The following is an 18,984-nucleotide window of genomic DNA, read 5'->3' as shown; positions in this document are numbered from 1 at the left end:
GATCTCTGACAGGCTCTGAAGCAACATTTACTGTTAAATAAAAGGCTGACTATATGGTTAGAGCTTCAGCCAGGCAGCCTAGGGATCTCTGTGCACACAGTTCCTGGTGAATACAAAGCTCAGCACAGATGAAATGGAGTGGCTCGGTCTTCCCCAGAGAGGAAGAGGAAGGCATTTTTCATAACTTGACTGAAAAATTCCAAGTTTATAAAAGAAGTAATAATTAAATGAGAGCTAAAAAATATTGATAAAAATTAAAAGAAAATGAAATAAAATAATGTAAATGTGTATAATAAAATTCTGTTAAAGCAGTATCTTACAAAACAATGACCTAGAACAAAAATCATTGAGATAGACCAACATTTCAGAACCAGATCCTACATCCTAGGGAATCCCAGCTCTGCAAAATAAGTCTGGAAAAATTGATTTCTCTATAAAGATGCCAGATTGATAGAAAAACATGTGATAGAAAAACAGCACACTGAACTTCATGAATACACAATTTAGTAAATGTTATGAAACTGAGATTGGGGCAAAGAACAGGTAGCCAATTATCAAAGAAAGGCAAATGGCTAGATAACACTCCACATCACCCAGTTGCTAAGAGTCTCCAGGGGAGGGGAGGGAAGGGATCAACTCCTGCAGCTGTCTTCCTGCCTTCTGGTCACCATATAGGCAAGATAAGAGGAAGAGGAGGCCTAAGAAAGGAAACCAGAAATCTATAAAAGGGCAAGACCCTCCCTCTCACTCAGACACCATCTCTGGCCTCCCTTCTCCCTGAGGAGTCAGAGGAGCCCTCTCCTCTCCCTCCCCAGCCTTCTGTTTCTTAAATAAAATTTAATTTTTTGCTCTTGCCTCAGCATTTCTCAGTTGTTTATCTCCAATATCTGGGAAACATTACCTGATCCTTATTTTCAAGACTGTTATTAGCTGGGGGCTCTGCCGGGATTGTCACTGAAGTAAGCTCCTCTGCACCCTACATTTTTCTGAGGTGTGCCCTTCTGTCACTTTCTGGAGGACAATAATCGGTACCCACAAGCTAATTAAATACAGGTAGTGCAAGACAACATGCTGCAAGACTCGGGCAAGGGAATTCAGGACCTAGGTGTCTCCTAATCACCTATTCTCTGCATTAGGCATGTTGGGTTCTGCCAAAGCCATTTCTCACTGTCCCATCCAGGCTCATAGCATATCTGGCATCAGTAGACAGTGTCCCTAATCCCAGTTTGTCTTTGGCTACAAGAAAAAAAAAACAAAGGGTTGACACAACTGCAAGATTCTGGCTGGGGCCACTAGCTAAGGGATCTTAGAGATTTCTCTGTGGATCTCCTCTCCAGACACCAGAGGAATATGCTCCACTCTAAGTCATTTTCCCCACGGGTCCTCACATTTGGAAGTTTATAATGACAAGAAGACATTAGACATTTGCTGCTAACCCTCAATCCTGCAGGGTCTGTCACAGGGCAGACAAGAGTGCTTCATTCACTCTCACCAATGAGGCAACAGTAAATCAGGCAAGACCACGTGGCGATAGACGGGTGTTGCTGATCGTGAGAAGCTTGTTGGGAGATGACCCTAACAAAATGGAGTCTCCTCTGGTCCAGGAGCCTGGGTTCTATTTCTCATACTGAGGTGGGAGCTTCATTTTCAACAGTTATGCCAGGTTCACCACTAGTCTGAATACTGAAAGGATGGGATTCAGTCTGAACCACACACGCTCAAAAAGTGCCTCATTTTCGTCTGACAATTTTCTGCATCCAAACCACCTGGGGGAACAGACTCTGGTCTCTAGAGGAAACATAAACTATAGCATCACACCTTAAGAGACAGATTCAACAAAAGAAAAAAATGGTTAAAATGCCCTATATATGAGGTTTTGCTTCTCAAATTCAGAACATCAGCTTTCCTTACTTCTTAGATTGTGCCAGATCCCTAATTCTCTCAGACTTGCACATGAAATGTAAGCTATAGAGGCAATCATCCAAAACTACTTTTTAACCAAAGTTCAAAAAAAGAAAAAAAGGTATCACTTTAAATTCAAGCTGCTTGTGAGACCTAAATGGCTGGCATCTTACCTATTATTGCACTCTACCACCTGCTTTCTAAACAGGTTGCTCCCTAAACACTACAGCACAGGGAGGCAAAATAGGATGGTCCCATATATACAAGTCTTCCTTACCCTGAGACTCTTTACCTGAGGATGTCAGGATTCTCACATTCTTCAAATAACTGGACATACTCTAATCTCACCCAAAAGTGCCATCTGATCTGCTAAAGCAGTTCTGCATGCTCCTTTGTAGAGTAATTATGGACATGTCATTGTTTTAGAACTCCTGTTTTAAATTTTCTATATTTTTGAGCTTGTGGTTTTATAGTGAATTGACATTTGATCCTGTGTGCCTAAGTTAATATATTTTTCTGATAAGTTTTATTTAATCTAACTATAGAAGTTTTTAATACTCTCTGTTCAGAGGTCAATTTTTCAAGGATTAGCTCTCAAATACATTGGAAAAATCTACTTTCACAAAATCATAAGAAAGACACAGACATGGTGATTTTGAGAATAAATCTTATAGCCATCAAGGACAAGTGTCACCTGAACCCTTGATTTCAGTGTCCACAATGGCTATTGGACTTTACATCTAACATTTCCAGCTGTACAAACCTGCCCTATATTTAAGTCATAATGTAAAAGTCTGGGAGGCTCCATTTTAATTTTGAACAGGTTAAAAACAGATTACTAACAGGTTACTATTAGATAGGTTACTATTAGCATTGTCTCCAACCTGTAGAGATCTACCTATAAAGAGCTACAACATCTTTGTTTCCTGAATGTTTATTTATATGTGCATACCTATCTATGTATTGTATTATTGTGTCTACATATGTACTTGTGTCCACACATCATGTATATGGTATCAAAATTGGTATATAGATAAATGATCACTCATAAATCAAAATTTAAATGAGAAATGGACCAAATACCTTCCAGTTCATGTAACTTCAAAAAAAACTTCAATTTAAATTAGGTAAACAGATGAGAGTAAATATGTCTTTAAAATTATTAACTCACAAATTTTTCTTGATGGTCAAACAATTAAAAGAGTTTTAGTTTCTATAAAATGTCTAGAATGTAATATCTATTGCCTCCAGGATTTTGCTCCAACAGGGAAGAGACAGCTAATACTTTTAACTACACTTGTCTGTTTTCTTGGTTTTTACTGTTAAAAATTAGTAAATCAGTTTTAACATCTATGGGATTAATCATAAACGTGTTTGTTAGCAAAGTTAAAGTTCTAAAACATCATCTGCTAAGTATAAAATCAACAACTCTTGACTTCTTAAATTCCAGAAGGTAATATATTTAAACACTAAATGTGTTTTCATAAATTGGTAAATGGAAAAAGGCTTACAAATGCTTTGGTTCTGTGTCTTCACTATAAACCAGGTTACTATTAGATATAATTATATATCCAAAGAGTACAAAAGTTTTCAATTGAGGTTCAATTAAATTAATAAAACAAACTATTTCATCTTATTAAAGTATAATAATTTGTCTAAATTCAGAAATTTCACAAGGACTGTTTCAACATGTGAATTAAAAAGGGGTCAACAGCTAGGAAAGAGACAGAAGAAAGGTCTAGGGATGGAAATATATTTTAGCATGAAAGTAGAAGGAAAAAGAAATGTTTCTGGATGAGAAAGTCTTTTGTGTAGTAAAGTAAAAAGCTATAGAATATCTAAGTAAATTATAGAAGGTTACTGGAGGGTAAATCTCAAAAAGTTTAGGTGTGACTAAATGGCTATAATTGGTACAATCTGTTAAAGCTATTCAAGGTTTTTCCTAAAGTCAAATATTATTGTACTGCTATAAACCAAAACTTTAATCCCCTATGTGTTAAAAGTAATAAGGGTTTCTGTAATCTGCTCTTATCTATCAAGATAATTTCTTATGTATCAAGATAATTTCTTATGTCTATTAAGTTTTATTCTTTAAAGAAACTAGTCTAAAAAGAATTAGGGTTGAAGGGCTAAGGCTGTGGCTCAGTGGCAGAGTGCTTGCCTAGCGCTTGTGAGTCACAGGGTTCAATCCTTAGCACTACATAAAATAAACAAATAAAATAAAGAGTTAGGGTTTATATAACATTCGTAAAAGGGAAACCCAAACTGCTTGCCCCACATCACCCACTCTTAGCCTGAAGCAGCTAGAGTGGTCATCTCCCATTCCCCATTACAGTAGTAAGGGTTCCCTAAAGGACAGATAATCAGTGTAGATAATGAATGATTGGGTCAGAAAGATGGGGTCTAATTTAAAAGGAAATAAAATGCTAATACCTCCAGAGCATTTTCCCCTCCTCCTACCTGTTACCATCCATCTCCAGGGAACTCTCTTCCCAAAGCAAGGAGTTGTTAATGAGTACCCCTGTGCAGCTCCTTTCCCACCTTTTGGGCAGGTGTAGAAAATAGGGAGAGGCATGCCCAGGGTGGCTCCTTTCACCTTTTGTTCATTCGCACCTTTTGGTCACATAGGCAAGATAAAAGAAGGAGGGAGCATGAGATGAAAGGCATAAAGAAGAAATCTATAAAGGATCAAGACAACCCCCAACTCCCTCAGGCACCAGCTCTGGACCCCTCCTCTCAAGAGGAGTGAGTCTGTCTGTCTGTCTGTCTCTCTCTCTCTCTCTCTCTTTACTTTTTACTGATTTTTAAGACCATTATCAAAATCATAAACTAATAATTATCCCCCAATGAGGAAAGTTTCTTTTATCACATGGGTTTCTCACATCCTCCCTCTGAGGCAACACTGGTGATCCAGGGCCCACCTGGGCAGACATCCTGGCCATTGCACAGCCTTTTTCCACACAGCTCAGATCCTCAGCCACGCCTGAGGCCACTGTGCCCATTCCAGTCCCCATGAATGCCTCCTGACCCTGCTACCACAGCGCAGGGAACACTCCAGACTCCCCTGGCTCTGGGGACAGCTGCTCTTCATGACTGAGGATTTCAGCAAGAAATGTGCAACAACGTCAAGAAACATGATTCTTGCTGAGATGTTGACACAGAGGAGAGATAAGTAAGGCTACTGCTTGAGGAGGTACAGAATTCACACTCAACAGATGGCCTTGATGCCTTTACTAATCACACCTGGCTGCTTAACCCTCATAGTTTTTATTTTGATTATGGATGACTGTATGCAGATAGGACTGTACAAGTTTTAACAGTCATGACTCTGGCTCCATTTCTCCCTTCACCAAGCCCTTAACCAATCACTTTGCGGAATCCCAGTCAACCCATGGCCTCTCCCCTCAGTCCCTCAAGCTCAACCCAATTCCTGCCAAGGATCCACACTACAGGACTGATGTTCAGAACATACACACAAGGCACGACCTAACAGCTATACTATCCCCTAAGTTCTGAAGTTAACGATCACTGCTGAGAAATTTGACCTTCACAGGAAACTAATTTTTGTATATAATTATGGAAAATTTTATAAGTAAAATTTATAGACCTGGAGTATTCACAAGTCCCTTATACAGCTGGGGTTTCTAAGTAAAAATTACAGTTATTTAAAGCCTTTTGTGGTTTAGCTGCCTTTTTCTTAGAACAAATCTCCTTTCCTGGGTCCAGCCCATGCCAGGGGACACATTTCAGTGCTAGGCCTCTCCACCCTCCTAGATTCTTACCCTGGTCCCCAGGGCTCCAGAGGCCCTCCCACATTCCAGTACTCATCCTCACTGTGGCCTCCCCGCCAGCCCCCAACCCACCACATCTCAGCCTCCCTGAAGGCAGGAGCTGGGTCTTGGAGAGGATTTGGGCTTTTACTTAGAATGAAAGCAAATCAGCACAATTACTGACCTATCCTGACAGAGGATCCTGGGGAAGAAGTGGGAGAGCTGGTAGGAGTTTGCTGCAAGAATAGAGGCAAGGTGTCTTCTTATGTAGACAAGAAAGATGGTGCTTACAGACTAGCACCCTGAGAATCTACCATCAGGATTGGCACACACATAATCAGCCAGTGGTTCTCAAGGAGTGAATGAAACCAAGAATCCACTTGGTATATTTCACAAAGTCAAGTCTTTAGGTTGAGCCTCAGTTTGAACTGAACACAGGAGGAGCCCTAATGTGGCTTGGATGAAAAGGGCACAAGCTTGAAAAATCAAGCCAGGTGCAATCAGAGTTGCCTCTTTGGGTCCCCAAGCTCCAGGTGGAATGGTGGCTAAGGAAGGCAGAAACTCTCTGAACCTCAAGGCCTTCTGAGGATGCCTCACTCCAGGAAGCTCTCTCCCCCACATCTCACTGACACAACTGCATCCCAGAGTGTTCATCCTGCACCTTCTGGAAGTCAGGCAGGGAACAAAGAAAGACAGGCCAGGACCTTAGTGCACCTTGGGAAGATCCACTCTCTAAAACCATCTCTGTTCCTCCACCCCCGTGCACCTGCCCCAGGGACACCACAGCCTCTGCTGGGTTTGGCTGGCCAGCCTCAAGCCACAGATCTACAGAGCCCCACTGGGGTGGCTGGCTCACCATCAGCAGTGTGAAGTAGCTTGTGGCTCTTCAGTGTTCCTTTGGATTTGAATTTCTTGCCACACATGTCACACAGATGGGTCTTCTCAGTGCTGTGACGATTCATGTGAGCCTTCAGGTTGCTCTTGCTACGAGTTGCATACTCACATAAAGAACATTTGAAGGGCTTCACACCTACCAGGGGAAAAAAGTATATATCATTTTCACATACACACTTGCATGTGTGTGTGTGTATGAATCCAAAGGAACAGATTTACATTGACAGTGTCCATCTGAACAAGGAGGCACACTTGCTCCTCCTGAACACACTCCACACTCTCAGTGCCAGGCTCCTTCCAACCTGTCCCTCACATAAGGATGCTCTTTCCTGCTGGGCAGCCAAGTTGCCTCCCCCCTGCTGCCTTCTCTGACCTTCTCACATAGATTTCCCACCTGTCAGGGGTCCCAAATCCTATAACCTTACTGCTAGAATGTTCACAGCACAAAACTGAAAGCTATTCACATCTGCATTGCCCCGTAGTCTGGGAAATCCCAGGGGACAGAAACTCTGAGCAACTTACAGAGCCAACAGTCATTAAATTCAATTGAACTGAGTTAAAATAAACAAAATCAAGGACCCCAAGGGCCTTTGCAAAAATCAATGTGATTGGGCACTCAAAATCAAATGTGAAAACAAACATTAATTCATAGGATTAACAGCTTTATAACACCATTTTGGGGCCAATGACTCAAACTGTAGGAGCACCTGGCATCAAACTATTCCTTTATTCAACAAATATCTATAGGGGACCTACTTTTACACTAACCTCTGAGGGCTAATCTTGAAACTGAGAAGGCTTGGTCCCTGCCCCAGCTGTCCAGAGGGAGATGCAGACAAGTAAACAGCCATTAAAGCACAGGTAATATTTTATGAGGGTCAGAGATAGCGGGTTCCCTAGCCCTAAACACAGGGTAATGCTTGGCAGGCCAGACATTTTCACCCATTGTCCATAACATCTATGACTTTGGAGTTGAGAAAATGGAGGCTTTAAAGAGACTGTAGGATGTGTCCAGGGGCATAGACACTTTTGGGACTAGCATACTTCACAGTCCACCAAAGCCCATCATGGAGCTGGGGTTCTGGAGATAACAGTAATAATCTAACCACAACCATAATAAGCTGCGTGACCTTGAACTAATGCTTAGAATACAGACATCATGTTTGTAAGTGATAAGACCATCAACCACCTCCCAAGGAACCTCTGGCTGCTGGCCTGTGTTCTGGGCAGTTCACATCTAATACACCTGCATGAGAACAGGCTGCAGCCTGGTCCCAGCCTGGTGAGCAGTCTTTCTGGATCACATGCTGATCCAGTACCCTGACCAGGCTCTCAAACACCAGTCGCAGCTATGGACAGATCAGCAATATCATCACTAAGGAGGAGTCCACACAAGAGGAATACACTTCATAAATGTGAGAAGAATTGAATTATATTCAGGTACTATTTAACCAAGTGTTCTTCTAAAAGGTTAAAGAGCTCAGGAATGCAGACAGAGGCTCTCTCACAGTCCTAAGAAGACAAAGACCTAACTTCTGTTCTTCATCTTGAGAGGAGAGAGGAGAGCCACACTGCAGCTCAGAGACTCCTCACCCTCCCAGTGCCCAGCTGTGCCTGGATGGTTGTGTACCTCTACACCCTCATGTCACGTGTGGTCAAGGAAGAGGTGCAGCTGAAGTGGCCAGCCTGGCTGTGAAGACCTCTAGCTTCCCCGGGAGGCAACCCCACTGGGAGGGACCAGATTCTGCCCGCTCCATGCTCCTTTGCTCTTACCCACAGGAGCCAGTGTTTAGAACAGCTGTGGGGATAGTCCCAGTGCATCACTCAACCACAATGAAACCCTGAACAAAAACAGATCCTCAGAACAATGAATGTTATGTGTATAAAAACATGGCTACACATAATTAATTATTACAGCTACTTCCCATGTTTTCTCTATTTTTTCTTGGTATTTTCAATGTTTTCCTCTTTTATTTACTTGGTTGTTATTTCTATTTTCCTTATTCCGTGTATCATTTTGAGAGGGAACAGAGAGAATGAATAGTTATCATGTAGGGGTCAATTCCATGGAATCAAGTACTGCAGTGTGCACAAATATGCTTTTTTTCCTACATGATTTCATCACTATAGAAATAGTCAGACTAGACAAAAAAAAAAATAATATCAGGACTTTCCAATGAAAAGCAGAAGTCCTTGGTTTTTCTGAAACTTTATCAGAATTCTAAAATTGCTTAAAATATTAGATTTCTCCCAAATGGTAAATACACATCAAAGCACATCCCAAGGGGGTACAGTAGCATCCCAGGTCTCCGGCTCCAATGCAGGAAGCCTTTACTGTAGGTTTTACACCAAGACCTCATTGCTCCAAATCCCTGGTGGTTTATATTCCCACGGTACCTGTCTCTAAGGTTACTGCAAGTACTGAGTCCAATAGTGTGAGCAAAGCACTGAGCACACTGCCTGGCAGCCCACAAGCATCAGTAAATGCCAATAAATGAAAAAGCACCTCCCAGCCTTGGCCTCTGGTCTCCAAGCCTCTGGCTCCTCCAGGCTCCTATACCACCAGCTATGCTTCTCTTTCCTGGACTGTTGGCCTCTCCCTTCCTAACAGTTCCCCCTGGGGCTTACAATAGGTCATTTTTATCCCACACTGCAGAAAATACCTCATCCTTCAGCCCCTCTTTAGTCTTGTTCTCCCCCTGCCACATTTCAGGCTCCTAACAGGCAGGCCAGGGGCTACTGCTAAAGTCTAGAGGGTCTCCTCCTGGCCCTCGCTCCTGCCTCATCCTTAGTCTCTAATAGAACCTCAACCTCCAACTTCCTCTAATCCCAGAGAGTGGCTTGGCTCCAGGTGCTTCCCACAGACAAGCCCCGAGCACAGCCCACATCCTGTCTGCATGACTTCATCTCCACTTGGCACTCCCACCTTCAGAATCTCTCCCCATGACATGACTGGCAGCAATCCACATGCCTGCAGCCATCGCTGCCTCTGTTCCGTTCACTTGTAACAACACAACAGTTCTTCATGCCCGCTATGGCAATGCACCATGGCAGGCACCAAGCCATTGCTGTGAATAAGGCAGTGTCCTGCATCTGGCACCTGCTTTCTGGCAGGGGAGGCATGGCAATTTAGCTCAGTACAACTGACCCAGAGCTAGGAAGAAGCGCAACCTCTGCTCACTGCAAATGCAGCTGATCAGGTAATGATGCCATCAATGATCTCAGCTGGCTGGTGGACACAGCTCTCTAAGCTAAAGAAAGCCCATCCGTAGGGACGTGAGGACAGGGCTTCCTCCCCATAGACTCCCAGAGTGAAGCATCGAAGCACAAAACTGAATGGCTGCTCCATATGGAAAGACAATTGTTTACCTTCATGAGCCCAAATATGACGCTGAAGGTCTGAGCCATTCTTCATGAAGTAGAAATCACAATACGGGCACTTCATAGCTCTCTTTCCAATGAGCCCCTTCAGCTGGACCCTCCTCCCAAGAACCTCAGAAATGGTGTTCATGGAGACCTCTGAAACAGAAGTAGACAGCAGTCAGGGAGATGAAGGCCCTCGGCCCAGGTAGCAGCACCTACGCCTGCAGGCGCAAGTCAGGACATGCCTCATGGTGTCATGAGATAGCATTTTTGTCTAAAAAGCTAAATCAGAATCTGATAAAGCTTCAGATACAACATCTGTTGACCATAAAACACAAGGAGTGAAGAAAAATCCAAAAGCAATAATCAGATGAATGTAGAACATAACACAGTCTCTACAAAAGAAACTCAGTTTCTCTCAGAAATCAATAGCATGGAGAAAAGGTCTGGGTGGGAAGGCTGGGGGGCCACAGGCAAGTGACATAATCACTAAACAAAAATGCCTGTCACTTAAGATTAGATGAGCAAATACAAGTAGAAAGAAGGACTCACTGTTAATTTTGCTTTGCATGGTGACACAGTGGTTAGGTTGAGAAAACTCTGACTTAGTATGATATGATTCGTAAAGTTTTCATGGGGAAATGGCATATCATATTCTTAAAAAAAAGTTTATAAGGTAGATACACAAACAGAGAATCTGCAAAATGCAGATGCTTGTGAAAGCTGAGTCATGGATACATGGAGTCCTTAACTTCTTCAGTGTACTTTCAAATTTGAGGTTTTCCATAATAAAGTTTAAAATAATGAAGAAAGAATGTTTCACCTCTCTTCAAAGGCTGGAAATTTTACATGACTACCTTTGGCTCACGTTAGGCCACTGGTCACTTAAGACACAGGTTACCAAGTGAAGGACAGAACTGGGCCTTCACAGCATCAGGTGGCCCATGTGCTGTGACACTGATGAGGGCTCAGGCAGTCCATTCCCAGAGAAACAGAGGTGTTTACTGCCCTTCCCTTATTTATCTGCCTCCGTGTCTTGTCATTCACAATCAGCGAGTCGGTTCCTTTATGCCAGGGCAGATGGGAAAAGAGGAAAGGAGCAGAGAGCCACATGTCCTGACTGTCACACATTCACACAGTGCAGAGGGCTGGCGTCTGCTCTCCCTGGCCCTGCATGTGTAGGGGGAAGCCCCACCTCAAGGATCCCGTGGGGGACAGGGAGAGTACAAGCGGCCAGCACACCACAGTGTCAGCAGGCGGAGTGGCCACAAGAGCCTCCCAGAGGATAGGGCTTTGAGGGAGGACAATGACCAGGAATTAACCAGGCAAGGGAGTGTAACTTCCTCATGTGGATGCCCAGGTAGTCATGGGTCACACATCTGAGCAGTATGGGGTGAGAGGTCCACACTGTCACTCCAAGTCAGGGAAGCCTCTCAGCCTGGTGGGGCCAATGCCACTTATGCACCACCACTTTGGATAACACCAACTTAGGACAAGGGCCAGGCATAAGGAAGGATCTAGGTCAGAGCTGAAGCTGAGGAGACCCATGGAAAGGCATCTGGGTTCACACTGAAGGGGAGAGGGGTCACTGAAACCACCAGGGGTGGAAGAAGGCAGAGCTAAAGACCAGATGAGAGCAAAAAATGAAACAGCTACATAGCTGTCCCAGCTTTGAATACGAATGATTGTTTCCCTCGAATTTAGCATGTCTTCATCCCTCTTCATTCCCACATAGCACAGTTAATGTAAAATGCTGAGTTTTAAAATAAACATAAGCATTTTAAAATTAATCTTCCACTCCAAAATCCATAACCTTACCAGGATGGTTGGTCTTGATGTGTGACTTTATCAATCGATCTTCTGAAAAAGACTTTTCACACACAGGACAAGAATAACTCCTTTTGTCCTTAATAGAAAGAGAACACAATCGATTTACCATCTGTAGAAAAGTAACTTCCACCATCACCATCGTCACTACCACCATGACCACCACCTCCACCATCAGCAGTGGCAGACACATGGTGCACTCTTCCAAGAGCTTAACTGCCTCCACTGGGCTCTGCACAGCCCAGAGAGCTCAGTGAAGGGGACGGGAAGCAGCTCTGTCTCAGGAAGGGGCTTAGAAGCCAGTCCTGGGGCTGGGGTCAAGCCACAGTCCTAACACCTGGACCAGTGCTACTCCACAACCCAGCAGCAGACTGCACTCCCAGGGATGGCTGTGTGCTCTGCAGGGGTTCGTGTGAGTCACTATACTGAGATTCACAGCAACCACAAAAGGAAAGAGCTGCTCATGTTCATGTTACAGATGGAGAAGTTGAGGCCAAAGTCTGAGAGAAGGGTCGGGTGTTAGAATAGGAGTGTCCAGGTGTCCCCGCAGGAGGCCTCTTGCCACTCCAAGACCTTCCCGCAAGGCTGCAGGAAACGAGTTCATTCTGCACCAGTGGCAGTTTGGTCAACCGTGATCACCGGTGTTACACACCCAACCAGGATCAGCTCTCAGGATGACCCCACCATATACTTTGCTCATCTCCCTGTCTCCCAGAGCTCACTTGAGAGCTACTTCACATCAGTTTTCCCCAGAAGAGTCGGTGTTATGAGTTAAACTGAGGTCCCCACAAAATTACTATAATGGAGTCCTGACCTCCAATAGAATGTGACCTTCTTGGGAAAAAAAGGTCACTACAGAAGTGACCCAGGTAAAATGAGATTGCCAGGGTGGGCCGTAATCCAACATGACTAGTATCCTTATAAAAAGAAAAAATTTATATACAAATTCAGGGAGAATTTCAGGTTGAGGCACCCACAGGCCAAGGACATTGAGGCCAGGACAGAGTCCTAGGCAGATGCTCCCTCACAGTCCTCAGAAGGAAGCGACCGGCTGACATGCTGACCCTGGACTTTCAGTCTGAGACCACAGATGCCTGCCGTGTAAGCCACCCAGTGTGGGCTCCTCTGACACACCTCCCAAGCCCATGTCTTGTGGACAGCCAAAGCCTGGTGGGAAGGACCTCTGCATGCAGATGAAGGAAACCCGAAAGCAAGACTCACAGAAGCCCTTGGTTAAAGAGACACTCTGGACCTGGGAACAGTCCATGCTCACATGAGGGTTGGCGGCAGAATTCCCACCTGGGAACTCAGCACCCCGTAAGTGCATCCCTGCCTCAGTGAAGGGAAGGCATGCCCACAGCCCATGCCACACCCACATACCACCAGCACCACACCACACACACAAGAACGTGCCCAAGGTCATGCCACCACAAAGGGCAGGGATGGAAATCCAAACCAGGCCTCTGGCCTCCAGAGCGCTCTTGTGAGGCTATGATTAGAGGCACAGACTCAGGTCTCAGAGCCCCCGAGATTCCCCCTTAAGAGCTGGGAACTTGCAAGGGATTTGACTTTCCAGTGCCTCCGTTTCATCCTCTATTAAATGGCAATAAAAACAGTGTCTCACTCATGGGGTCCCAAGGATGTCAAGAACATACAGAGCAAGTGGGGTATTCATCCATCCCGGCTGACATACTACACTTCTGCATGTCATCCTGCAACTTGGCACAAGACGCTGACCTTATTTTGGGCTAATGTACCCCAGAAATCTCTATGAGAAGGGTATCTAAATGAGTACCCCCAAACTCCTCTGTGGATTGGTTCTCTGTGCTATTGCACAATATCTCCTGAGACTGGTGTTCCCCAGAGCACACTTAGGAAAGGGGATGTTGAATTAAGAAACAAAATAAAAGTCTCTCAGAACAGTCTGAACACATTTCCCCCCAAACACCGGGACCCAGAAATGCCTGCCAAGCCCACATGTCTGAGTCCAGGCAATTCCCAAGGACCCATCCTGAGCTCTCTGGCCAACCACAGATACTACTGCAACACCAGGCTACGTCAAGCAACTTATTGCTTCTCAGTGTACTCCTGTCACTGTCCTGCACTGCCCTCGACCTTGTGCTCACAGTGCCATGCTGGAAAGATGCACTGAGCCCTCCCTGCACCATCCTGGAGGAGGCCCCACCACCCTAGTGGCCCCTGAGCACCCTCATTATCAGGGCTGATGGAAGTGTTCAGAAGGGCTTTGAAGGAGTTCACACTGATCTCCTGGGGCCCTTGCTATTTGATTTTCTTCTTTTAATCCCTGATAGTCTGAAAGCAATTTATCTTAGAGCTTATAAGGACTCCTCTTTTGTGATGCCTTTGAAGACTGCCAGAAGGACACAGACAGCGTTGGAGGGAGTTGGGGAAAGGGTGGACTCTTGGAACCCATTTACTTCAATTTCAAAATATCAGTTTCTTCCTGGAGATGAAGCCCAAACACACACAGCAAATTTAAAAAGAGCTGTGGTTTAAAGAACTCTTGGCAGGGGCTGGGGAGTGGGAGAGAGGTCAGGTCATATGAATTCGAAAGAGCCCAGGCCTTGGAGTCTGTGTGTTCAGATGGAGGCACCTTCAAAGCAATCAGGACCCTCTGAAAGAAGTGGGGTGCCAGCATGAGCCACGGCATGGCAAGTGGTAAGAGCCAGCCTCAGGTCCAAGGTGCACAGCCCAGTCACTACTCGGAGCTCCTTGAGGCAGGCGGCTTGGGCCCCAAAGGACTGAAAACCAGCACTGGGTGACAATATCAAACTGAACCTCCACACCACATGTATGTAACCCACGCATGAGTAAGTGGCCCTATGAAATACCCAATATCAAGTCACCAAAACACAGGCAGGGAATTTCACACTAACAACTTCTCACAAATAAATTCTGTGGTCATGGGGTTTACTTACCTCTAGAGCCTCACTCACTCATTCCTCAAAGGTTACAGGACCCCGTTACGTGCCAGGGATGAAGGTGTGAAACCCAGGGCACACTAGCTCACTAGAGAGACACACCCATACTCAGAGCCCACCAATCAGCGCAGAGGGAGGAGGCCCAGGAAATGCAGCGCTTAGGTCGGGTGGGTTTGATCAAGTTAGAAGCACCTGACTGAGGACTGTGGCAGAAGATTTTACTTTCCACTGGTGACAATCCTGTTTTGCCACGACATACACTTTCAGTGCTAATCTCAGCTCTTGCTAATATACAGATATTCTACATTCAAGCTCTGGTCGCCTAAGGCCTCTTGCACAGTAGATGAAATGCCCCAACAGGACCACAGAGAAACCAGCTTGCTTTGTGATCCAATAAGACAAGACCACATTCTTGCAGCTCTTGAAAAAGAAGAACACCATATTCAATCACTTTAAATAATGGTTTCCTCTACTCGATAAAAATACATACTAACCCAAAGTACCTGTTTATTTCCAGAAAGATATCAAAGGTAGCTTCCTCTACCTTCTCTGGGTTTTGCTATGTATGTGCACATGTGAATATGGCATAATGAATCCCACCATTATGTATAATTATAGTGTACCAATAAAAATAAATGAACAGGTTTTTTTTTTTTTTTTTCCCTAACAAAAAACAGAGAAAGTCCAAGGCACAGGGAATGAAGTGTCATGTCACACACCATAAGCCTGGCTCCCTGCTGTTTCACACTTCTGTAAGGAGGAACTGCTTTGACAGGATCCCAGAGTGCCCCTCAAATTGTGACGAAAGTGGGAGCCCAGGAATTGCACTCTAACAATTGCCCCCACTGGACTGAGACTCAGGAGGTCACTGATTACATCACGGAGGTCAGAACCAATCCCCATGGATTGTAAGCCACAGACTTCTAAAACAGGACCCCCTGGAGGTCGCCCACTTGACAGCACAGCCAGCACACTGTATGCACTCACAGAGGAATGCTTAACCTTAAACCCAGGACCCAGAAAGCAGCCCTCGCCCTGGCTATGGGTGAACACTGCTAAGTAGTTCTATTTTATTCTATCCTATTTTGTTTTTAAAATAGCTAGCCATGCCATACTAAATGGATTTCACAAGCTTCTCATGGATCATGACCCATGAATCTTTCCTCTGAAAGAATGATAACCAGGGTGTTCTGGACTTATTTTCTAATTTAATCCTCACAACTCTGAGAAATAGGAGAAAGGACCTTATCCCCATTTTACAGATGAGAAAACTGAGGCTCAGGGGAGATAAGCAATTGGCCCAAAATCACAGAGATGGATATGAGATCTGAACTTCAGCATATCAGAACCCAAAGCCCCCTCTCCTTCTCCTAAAATTGTGTTTTCTTAGTCTCCTCTTTACAGAGTTTATACAATGCTATTAAAAAAAAAAAAAAGAATTTGCTCTGGAAATGTCATCGACTAACTTCCTTGACTAGGTCCCCAAATTTCCTTGATGCCGATACAGCCGGCCCTCCATATTCATAGGTTTCTCATCTGTGGATTCGACAAACTGTGAATCCAAAATACTGGGAAGAAAAGTCTGTACTTTTTCTTGTTATTATTCCCTAGTCAACAGTATAACAACTGTTCAAATGGCATTTACTTTGTTTAGATAATATAAGAATTCTAGGAACAATCTGAAATACCTGGGAGGTTATGCATAAATACTAATCTATGTAAGGACCTTGAGCATCGTTGGATTTTGGCATCATGGGAAACCTAGAACCAATCCCCATGGATACCAAGAGATGATTGCATATCTTTGATTAAGAACTGACACCACAGAGTTACTAATGGAAAAGAGGAAGTGGTGGGAAGAAGCTATGCTAGATGTGCACACTCTTTTCAATCATTATATATATCTTTAGCTAAGAAAGAATGGGCAGTCACAGAATTGGCAATTTGCCAAGTTATCCCAGCATCCTAATGCAACAGGAATGGACCTAGATATAGGCCCTTTAAAGGGTAAGAGGGCTGCTATTTTAAATGGCTTTAGTTTTTGCTCTGCATGGAAATCTGAGCTCAAAGCAGTAAAAGCTGAAGCTAATATGGAAAATCACAGCCAGAATTATAGCAAAACCCGCTCCCATAGCCAGGGTCATGGGTAAAGGAAGAAAGCTCCAGTCTCCATGCTTTTCCCGATTAACAGTGCCACTCCCTAACCCAGCCAGATGCTGCCCTGATGGGAACCTCAGCTCCACCACGAGGACATCCTTAGGCTCTTTCACTTCTCACTCGTTCCCCCATCTCAGAAAGCTGGGAGGTGTCACTCCACTTTCTGCAGAAGGGAAACAGAGCTCAGAAAAATGAAGACGTCTGCACAAGGGTACAGAACTGGAGCTGCCACCCTGCCCTGTGACCTACATCCCTAAGTTCATCGGCATCACAGCAATGATGACACCACTCCCGACGAGAACAAGGGCAATGAAGGGCCCCTGAAGACAGCACAGCTGAACAAGGATGGGGCGCAGTTTCTTCTTACAGTTTTCAAATTTTTGAAAATGTTTTTAAGGATAGTCTATAGTTGGGAGCTCCACCCTGTGACGTTACCACCGGAAATACAGCTTCAAGTGTCCCTCAAACTCAGCACAGTACAGAGCATCCACACAACACAAAGCCATCCAGCTATGACAAGGAGCATAGTGTGAACACATGCTACACTACCGGTGACAAGATGAAAGACACAGTCACAGAAGACCATGGCTCAGGCAGAAATGTCCATAACAGGCAAATCAAGAGGGGCTCAGTGAATGACGAGAGCTAATGGAAATGGGCTTCTTCATGGGATGACAAATGTGTTCTAAAATTAATTGTGCTGATAGTCACATAATCATGGATACAATAAAAGCTACTGAATTTCACATTTAAATGAGCAAACTGTATGGCATGTGAATTATATCTCAATAAAACTATTACCACAAAAAAAAATTCCTGGTAACTTTCCTTGCAGACCCTGAATTCCTCGTAGAACATCTGGAGAGAGCAGCTTCACTATCAGATCAAATGCATCCACATTCAGGGGAGCAGAAGACTTCCCAGTGCCGGCCTGCCCATGGAACCCGTGGCTTCATTACAGAAATAATTTACAGGCTCAAAGACAAGTGTTGTCTAAACTCAAAATACTGGTACCTTTTTTCATAAATCATGCTCCCAGCATAGCAGCAACAGCACACATGTGGCACAGAATCAAAAAGCTTTCCCTGGGCTTGTGCCAGAGAGTCTCCTGGGCCCTGGCCCCCACGTCCTCTTGCCTGACCCAGATCTGCTCATTAACTTCAGAATCTTCCTTGCAGGCCCTCCCTGGAGGGCACAGGGCATGAGGCACTCTGGTGACCTGGCTCACACTGCCTACTGCCCTCACTGATCACTTCTCCCCAACAACAGGAAGAGTGCCTAGAGGCAGGGACCCACCTTACCCGTACTTGAAGTCCCAGCTGGAGATGATGACCTCTTGCTTCAGAAGGAGCAGCAGCTGTTCATCTCTGAACAGGTCTCCTTTGTGAGACTTGCAAATGTCAGTGTGGCCAAGGAGGAAATCACACTGTAACACTGCTAAGAAAACGCGCATGCTGACGACAGGCAGGGCAGCATGGCTCTCACGGGCTGGCCAGGTCACGCTGCCGTGCTCAGCCCTGCACCTCTCCATGAGCAACGCACAGAGACCTTCACTAACACAGAGTGGGCCACGCAGCAGCACAGAAAGCACCCACGCAGCCTCTGCCCTCCAAGGACAAAGCCTACCTCCACCTGCTCCTCCAAATGACAGAGTGGCAGAAAACCCACCAAGAACCGTGTCGCTGAGGATGACTGGCCAACACAATGGGTACAATGCGGGGCAGGAAGGAGAGTGTAGATAAGAAGCCTCCTGAGCTGCCCAGGTGGTGAATAATCCTCTGCTCCTGGAGATTACTAAGTAAATAGCGCACAGGATGCAAACAGCCCCTACCTCCCCAGGTGCCTTTGCCTCCTACTGATAAGACAAGCACTTAGAAGGAAGATTTAAACCCACAGAAAGAGAAATGCCAGCGTCAAGAGGAATGGAGGCTTCTGACTCAAGCCAATGACCTCGGGGATGTTTCCAACACTCCCCTGCTGACTGCAGGCCCCCAGTGTGGCAAGAAGCTGAGCAACAACATGGAGCAAAAAAGATAGCTGGGTTAGACCAGAAGCCTCCTGGAACACACCTGGCATGGGAGCAAAACCCAAGTGCGGAATAAACGAGGCAGCCCAGCCGGCCAAGTTCA

The 18,984-nt window shown here is 45.0% G+C and overlaps 1 protein-coding gene across 6 annotated transcripts in view; it reads right to left on the bottom strand.

Moving 5' to 3' along the window:
* The window catches only part of Zfat (zinc finger and AT-hook domain containing), a 179,930-nt gene that overhangs the window by 87,364 nt on the left and 73,582 nt on the right, over positions 1–18,984 (bottom strand). For 5 of the 6 annotated variants that reach the window (XM_027950491.2, XM_071602100.1, XM_071602101.1 and 2 more), the window contains 3 exons: positions 11,748–11,835; positions 9,936–10,085; positions 6,529–6,702 (listed from right to left, as the gene is read on the bottom strand). In XM_027950491.2, the coding sequence (XP_027806292.1) occupies positions 6,529–6,702; positions 9,936–10,085; positions 11,748–11,835 (412 nt within the window). The remainder of the gene's footprint in view (positions 1–6,528; positions 6,703–9,935; positions 10,086–11,747; positions 11,836–18,984) is intronic. The other variant, XM_027950500.2, reaches the window with a different exon arrangement.

This window comes from Marmota flaviventris, chromosome 15, assembly GCF_047511675.1.
Source record: "Marmota flaviventris isolate mMarFla1 chromosome 15, mMarFla1.hap1, whole genome shotgun sequence".
Taxonomy (NCBI): Eukaryota; Metazoa; Chordata; class Mammalia; order Rodentia; family Sciuridae; genus Marmota; species Marmota flaviventris.
The sequence above is the reverse complement of the archived record's forward strand: the minus strand, read 5'-3'. Positions and strand labels throughout refer to the sequence as shown.